At 32.2% G+C, this 8,392-nt stretch overlaps 1 protein-coding gene across 1 annotated transcript; it reads left to right on the forward strand.

Annotated features, from left to right (window-relative positions):
* The first annotated feature begins 3,991 nt into the window (after positions 1 to 3,991).
* LOC112709811 (uncharacterized) lies at positions 3,992 to 7,909 on the forward strand. Its single transcript, XM_025761789.3, has 2 exons — positions 3,992 to 4,296; positions 4,402 to 7,909. The coding sequence occupies exon 2, from the start codon at positions 4,582 to 4,584 to the stop codon at positions 7,759 to 7,761; it is 3,180 nt and encodes a 1,059-aa protein (XP_025617574.1). The 5' UTR covers positions 3,992 to 4,296; positions 4,402 to 4,581; the 3' UTR covers positions 7,762 to 7,909.
* Positions 7,910 to 8,392: the final 483 nt, after the last annotated feature.

The following is an 8,392-nucleotide window of genomic DNA, read 5'->3' on the forward strand; positions in this document are numbered from 1 at the left end:
TAATTATTCATCCGATTAAATTTTTTACCCTCTAAAAAATTTAAATATTTAAATTAGTTCCTATCTACTTTGATATATGTACGTTTCAGTTTTTGCTTAATGATTGAAAAGAGCATTTATTCAAAATAGATAAGGACTAATTTGGATATTTAGGTTTCTTAAGGAATGAAAAATCCAATAAACAAATTATTAGAAACCAAAAAGGATATTTACTCTGTTATAATTCCTATTTGACAAAATCACAATGACATAACAATGAAGCAAACATGAAAAATGTCCCATAAAAATATAAAAAGAAAACCCTGCATTTGCCGCTACTAATTTTGTTATTTAGAGAAACAAGGCAGATAATTTTCTGAAAAGTTTTTACCATGGACTTGTATATAAAAAAAATACTAAATAAGTCTTTAAAATTTTTTTCATAAGTTCCTAATAGAACGATGAATTGTGTTTTATAGTTCACTATTTGAATTACCTATAAGATTTCAATTCTTTATAACTTGCTTTCAACTTCTTTTCTAAAAAGACTCATAAAATTCATCATATATTGTATACACAAATTCTATTTAAAAATATATTATTAATTAATAAATTGCTGTATAAATAAGACCGAATTTAAATTTTAATACTTATTTAAATAAACAAGTTAGTACATTATTATTTAAACATTTACTCCAATAAAAATGTCAAAAATATTTTTTCATGAAAATGTTTATGTAGTTACACTTTAAAAATATAATTTATAAGAAAACGTAATGGTTTAAAGAGAATAGTAATATTTTTAGATAAAAGTTACACTTTTATAACATAGTAAAATCAAACCCTACAATCCATCATCTAATGATAAAAAAGAAATATCTGCATATGAAGACAATTTTACAGTATTTTTTAATTTGACAAGTCAAAGACTAATACATTGAAAATTAAAACTCGTGTAAGAATTGAGCTAACAAATAAACCAAGTCAAGTTAGTTTTTATTTTTTTATTTTTTGGTTTGCACCAGGATATCCATCCCCAAGCTCCATTTCCATCTTCCAGTATCGAATTGGGGAGTGATGGTTAAGGAACACAGATCCTCGTCCATCTGTGCCAACTTGTGTTGGTAGTTTTTATTATTTAATACTTTTTTATTTTATTATTTGATACTTTATTTACGCATACTTATTTACAAGCCCTTTTAGATGTTTTTGTTTGTCAAAAACACAAACTTACAATTGTACCTACCATATGTGATTTGTTTGTTTTTTTCTTGGACAGATGTATCCATATGTGCTCACGCATTTGTTTTCTTTTTTTTTTTGTTCCATTTTATTTGGGTCTTGTGTTGTAATTATATTATAGATAGGTTCTATCTTCAACTAAAAAAACAAAAATATCTGTTGTTATAAAAAAAATAAAGTAGATTGGGCCTTTCGGGTTGTATTGCGTTACTTTTTTCGGTTTTTCCAACATCGACACAAGGTTGTGTGTCACTGTGTTCTCTTCAATTTTTCTTTTTCTTCTTTTTTCTTGTTTTGATTATTTCTTTTTAGGGGTCAAGCTAAGCTAACCTAACCTAACCATATTAATCAGTATATTCTGTTGGATTATTTTGAGGTAGCCATCAAATTTAACCATATTAAACCAACCGAAGATCATATGAATGAAGATAATATAAAATTGCACCCCCAAAAGCTAAATAATATTACATTATTGCGATTACCAAAAAAATGAAAAATATATTGCACTTGCAACATTTTCATGAAATAAAGGGTTTTGCTAATGATGTTTTAGAATTACATGATACGATCTTTTTAATAATATTTTTTCAATGTATTGAATTTATTAAATCATAAGTTTATATATGTTATAAAAAATTTTCATAATTTTTTAAACTTTAACAAATATTCTAACTTCCTGAAATATTCATTAACAAAATCTAAAATAAATAAAGAAAAATGTTGGAATCAAGCCTAATATAAGCCATATAACAGTATAAAAAAAACCATATAACAAGATTTAAATTTAAATGTAATAATAATAATATAATAATAATCCTCCATGAATAAAGCAAAACGAGTGATAAGATGTACATCCTTCATTCTCGAAGCTATAATTAGTGACATACAAACAACCCTCCAAGCAATCAAGCATCAACAATTATTAATTATATTAGTGTTGACATCAACAATGATATGTGTTGTAGTTTGTATATTTTCTAGGAACTATATATTATCTAAAAATTAAAATACATGAATGAAAAAAAAAAGTAGACTCATTAATGAAGTTTTGTTATTTTGCATTCTGTAATTACTGCAACAATAATTGAATAGCTCTAGATAAAATAGGTATGTAATTATAAATATTATATAACTTAAATTATGGATGCTAAGTTAAATAAAAGAATTTTAAGTTATTATCTATTTAGCATTTTACTATATTTTAAAGATCAACAAACTCTTCTTTACTTAAATCATGTATAATTAAACTTTAATGAAAACAATATAAGATGGTGCAATGCTTTGATTAAAGTCCGAAGAGAGCTTTTATGATATAATATGGAGTTCTCACCTAACTTGCTTGTGAAGTTAAGATGATTGTGTGTTTCATCACCCATAACAACCATTTTCACAAAAATAAGCAAAGCTCCTTCCACCATATTGCAAAGGACCACTTCAACATTAATAATATAATAGCAAAGGAAATTAATTTTTTTTTTGTCGTATTCTCTTATCTTGTGATTTTTTACGGTATTCTCAATCTAGTAAGTCAGAATTCTATTCAAAGATTTATTAATAATTAATTTGTCGTGAATTAGAATTTTATTTAAAGATTTATTAATTGTTCGTCAAAAAATTACTATTAGCTAATAAATTATTGCATCTATAAAACAGAATTTAAACCTAATATTTAATTAAGCAGATTAATAAACTAACTAATAGATCAATTCAAATTAGTTAGTAGTATTCACTTATGTTGAACATTGCAAAGGACCACTTCAACATTGTTGTATGTGAATGAATACTTATTTTATTTTATGTTAAATATTTATTTCATCATTTTTAACGCAACCTAAACACAATTTATGTGTGAGCAAATTAAATATCCCTATTCTTAATAGAAAATTAATTAGTTGGTTTAGAAGGTGATTCCAAAGATCTAAAATTTTAAACTATCACATTAGAAAAACTCTAGGAAACCACTCACTCCTTCTACTATGTAAGTAATTAATTATAAATACAAAAAGGAATATCCTAATTTATAGAGTAAGAAAATGAGAATTATTTTCTATGAAAAAATAATAAAAATTCAGTTATATCAATATATTGCATATTTACTATATATGTGAACAATAACGGTAATAATTAAATAAACTTTTATAATATAGGTTTGATTACTCTGTTGATTCCTATAATTTTGCGAAATTTTTAATTAGATTCTTATATTTTTTTTTTTTTAATTGCATCCCTGCACCAATTTTTTTTCCAATTAGGTCCCTCTTAATAGTAATTAGCTTAATTACATAGGAACCCAACTAAAAAAAATTGGTACAATGACTCAAATAAAAGAAAAATAAAGTATAAGGACTCAATTGAAAAAAAAATTTGGTGCAAAGATCAATTAAAAGGAAAAAAAAGTATAAGAACCTAATTAAAAATTTCGCAAAACTATAAAGACCAATAGAGTAATTAAATTTATAGTATAATAATGTATAAATAAATTTCCAAAGCAAGTATAATAATGTAGGAAGAATTCAAGTGTATCGAAAATACCGATATTTCAGTTATTTTAACTGTTGATTTAAATTATAAAAAATATATATAATATATTAATTAAAATCAACGATTAAAATAAGTGGAATATTGATATTCCCAATACACTTAAAATTTTTCTAATAATGTATAGCTTTTATCCCAAATTAAGTATCATGGTTTTCTCATAATGAATTTAATATATTCACATTCATAAATAAAATCAATATTTATATCCATTTATTTGATTTATTTTTTTGTTTAATTAATTTTGAGTCCTTTGGATCTTGAAAGACCAACCAGACCAGACAGTAAGACAGCTACTTCAAAGTCTTCGGACACACTTCAGAAGCGTATGTTCAACTCCATTCCCAAACTCTTCAACCCTTTCTTCTAACTCCAATTCCAAAAATCGAATCTTTCTCCATTTCTACAACACCCCTCATTTTCATAATACTATCAACTAAAACTGGATTATCATTGCCGTTATCATTCATATCAAACAGCAATTGCAGCAGATACAACATATATAAAAAATGGAACTTTGATCTGTGTCTGATTCAGGTTAGTTCACTCACTTGTGTTCTTTATTTACTTCTGCTTTTGCTTTTGTGATTTACCTGAGTTTAGAATTTTTACTATTTTTTGTTTATTTTCCTTTGTCTTTAGCGAGATCTTATTTGAGAGTTTTTGAGCTGTGGTTGATTTATGCACCCTGGATTGGTAATGAAGCCCGTTTTCTTATTGAGATTTTACAAGAATGAGCAATTGGGTATGCTAGTTGTTCGCTGAAATTACCAAGAGAAGGTGAGGGGATTTTGTTTTGGTTTTGTGTTGGAAATTGGAATAATGGGGTTTCCATTTTCAGCTATTGTTGTTGCTTTTTGGTGTGTTTGTTGTCACCTGTTCTTCATTGGTGTTGCAAACTCATACTTCCCTGAGGATGCTTATAATTTTGAGAGGAATTCGCATCCAACATATAGTTATGATCGAATCAGTGAAGTTCAGAAACAATGTGCTTCTGTGTTATCTGCATCATCTGAATTGAGATCTGATTATAGTGCTGTGACTGGTATGAAAGGAGAGCTTTCATTTGTCAATGGGGATTGGATGCAGAGTGAGGGTAAGTTTCCAATAATGCCTTTTGATGCCGGGAAATCTCCGGGGTCCTTGGCCGGAGACCGTAGTCCTTTGAAGTTGGTATCTTTCTGGGTGACTGATGTTGATCATGCCCACCGGTTGAAGAAATCGGTTCCTATTAATGGATTTATGATGATGGGAATTACTCGAGATGGTAGCTTTCTGGATAGTAATTATGGTGGGAATCCTGAATTCCTGTTATGGCCAAACCATTCTCAGCTCTCAGTTTCCTTTCAAGGTGTTTACACCGAATCAAGGAGGAATGGTGGGGAAAGAGTGTTGTGTTTGTTAGGGAGTACAATGCTTCCGACTCGAGAGGCCGATCCTTCTAATCCTTGGTCATGGATGAAGAATCATGGTGATATTCCTCTGTCAGAAGATGATCAAATTCTTCTAGTTCTTCGATATCCCATGACATTCACATTAACAAACAGGATCATCAATGGAGAGTTAAGAAGTGTGAACCCCTTATCAAATCCTAAATATTTTGATCCGGTTCGCATATCATCACAATTGGGAAAGTCAGCGAAATACAAATTTGCCACCCCACATGTCCTGTCCAAGGCATGCAGTCCATACCCTTATAAAGATAACACAACAACCGATGGCATTGGTGTTTATCAAGGGGAAAGATTCTGTGAAATCCTTGAAGAAATTACCAGAGAGCAGCCTCTAAATGTCGTGCCGAACTGGAGATGCAATGGCACTGATGATTTCTGCAGTAAGTTAGGTCCCTTTTTGTCTGATAAGGCAATCAAAACAACAGATGGAGGGTTTCAAGATGTTAAACTTTATATGCAGCTTGTTATCTGTGAGCAACCAACTACTAATCAAAATGCCGGCTCTGCTAGAGTATCTGCAGTTTTAAGAGCAGTTTCTCCATCAGAAAATTTATATACCGCCGCAAAGAGATCTGGTCCGAACAACATGTCTCTTGCCGCTGAAGGGATCTGGAAGTCCTCTAGTGGACAGCTTTGCATGGTTGGATGCCTCGGATTAATCAATGCCAAAGAGAGTAGCTGTAACACTCGGATCTGTATCTATCTCCCTACCACTTTTTCGATAAAGCAGCGCAGTATTATCTTGGGGACTATGTCTCCCATTAACAATGCTAATGCCTTCTTTCCTCTGTCTTTTGAGAAGTTTGTGCTACCTTCGGAGCTCTGGAATTATTTCAAATTCACTCATCCAAATTACAGTTACTCTAAGATTAACTTGGCTGGCACCGTCTTGGAAAGAAACGAGCCCTTCAGTTTTACAACTTCAGTCAAGAAATCGTTGCTGACATTCCCCAAACTGGAAGATAATGAGGCATTCCAAGATAGTCTGTCACTTCTTTCAGAAGATCTCAGTTTTCATGTCTCCGGTTATCCTGATCCTATGCCTAATATCCAGGCCCCAAGGGTTGACATTCAGATAGAAATTCTATCTGTTGGTCCTTTGTTTGGCCGGTATTGGTATGCCCGAAATGGTTCAACTTGGGAACAAGAAACACCTTATCATGTCAAGGATGTATATACAGAAAAGCAGCTTCTTATAAATGTATCTGCACAACTCATTCTTACTGGAAAAGCTTATAGTAATTTTTCAGTGGTATCTTTGGAGGGTCTTTATGATCCACATGTCGGAAAGATGTATCTAATTGGTTGTAGAGATGTGCGAGCATCGTGGAAGGTCTTATATCAGAGTTATGACCTTGAGTCTGGGCTGGACTGTTTGATCGAGGTGGTCATATCTTATCCTCCGATAAAAGCTCGGTGGCTGGCCAATCCCACAGCTAAAATTTCTATAGAAAGTCAAAGAACCGACGATGATGCCCTTCGCTTTGATTCAATAAAACTTCAAACATTTCCAATCATATACAGGAAGCAGCGTGAGGATGTCCTCTCACGCAGAGGTGTCGAAGGGATTCTTCGCATCTTGACGCTTACACTAGCTGTTACTTGCATTTTAAGCCAACTGTTTTATATAAAAGATAATGTGGATTCGCTTCCGTATGTATCTCTTGTTGTGCTAGGTATTCAAGCTCTTGGATATAGCATTCCATTGATAACAGGTGCTGAAGCTCTTTTCAAGAGAATGGCTTCGGAATCCTATGATGTGTCAGCATCAGGTGAACTTGAGAGCAGTGAATGGCTTCATGTCATTGACTACACTGTGAAACTGCTCTTGATTGTATCCTTGCTACTAACTCTTCGGCTTTGTCAGAAGGTGTGGAAGTCTCGCATCAGATTGCAAACTCGCGCCTCTCACGAACCACTTGGTCTCCCAAGTGATAAATTTGTATTACTCTGTACCTTTGTCATGCATCTGATTGGATATGTCATTGTTCTAGTAGTTCATGGCGCGAAGGCCGGCCAGAAGCCTCTTAGAGCAAAGACATATTCGGTGGATGGCGAAAATTCTCATTTGCTTCCAGATTGGTTAAGAGAGTTGGAAGAATACTGTGGTCTTGTTGAAGATTTTTTCTTGTTTCCACAAATTACTGGGAACTTGATCTGGCAGATTCATTGTAAACCACTCAGAAAACTGTACTATATTGGAATAACTTTGGTCAGAATTCTTCCTCATGTGTATGATTACATCCGAGCACCGGCTCCAACTCCTTACCTTTCCGAGGACTCGGAATTTGTCAATCCAAGCTTGGAATTCTACTCAAAGTTTGGTGACATTGCCATTCCAGTGACTGCTATTATTCTTGCAATTGTACTCTACATTCAACAAAGATGGGGCTACGAGAAGCTAAGCCGGACTTTGACAATCGGCCGGCATAGACTTCTCCCGAGTTTCAGATATGAGAGGTTGTCTTCTAGGTCTCCTGAAACCGAACTGGTTCCGGGTACCAACGGTTGTGCTGCAAATGAGAAAGAACAATCTGATGTAGAATGATGTTAGGCACTTGATCACTGACAGAAGCTGTTGTAAACAAACATACATACATGAAAATGTAGGTATCTTGGGGATGTTTTGTTATATATGATGAGAAGTTCATTTTACAAAATCAAACTGATTCTGAATTTTGATTTTGTTCTGCAAATTTTAATCTTCTCCAATCATTGCTGCTTTTCTCCTCTGGTTAATGTTCCTTTTACTACTCTAAGCTTGCTTTTATTCTACAGGATTGAGATAAAGAGGTTTAATCAAGGATTAAGAATTATATAAACAAGCAGAAAATAATATCAATATAGAATTTGATGAAGACATAAAGTTTTGTTTTTTTTAATGGGGGTGTGAATTGGCAACATATATTAATTTTTTTTGGGTTGCCTATAATAATCCCCAACTCGATAAGTCAAGGCTTTCGCGAATCTAAATTTCATTTAAGGGTCTGTCACTAGCTAATGAGTTGGTGCATATACAAGATGGAATTCAAAATTTCGACATTTATTTAAGTGGACGAGTGAGCTGACTGTTCGACCTACTTAAACTGATTGGCTTAGTGTTATTATTGCCTGACATAGTGCATATACTTTCGTCATTTAATGAATATCAAGGATCAAACAATCTACCATTGGAACAC

Source organism: Arachis hypogaea, chromosome 9, assembly GCF_003086295.3.
Source record: "Arachis hypogaea cultivar Tifrunner chromosome 9, arahy.Tifrunner.gnm2.J5K5, whole genome shotgun sequence".
Taxonomy (NCBI): Eukaryota; Viridiplantae; Streptophyta; class Magnoliopsida; order Fabales; family Fabaceae; genus Arachis; species Arachis hypogaea.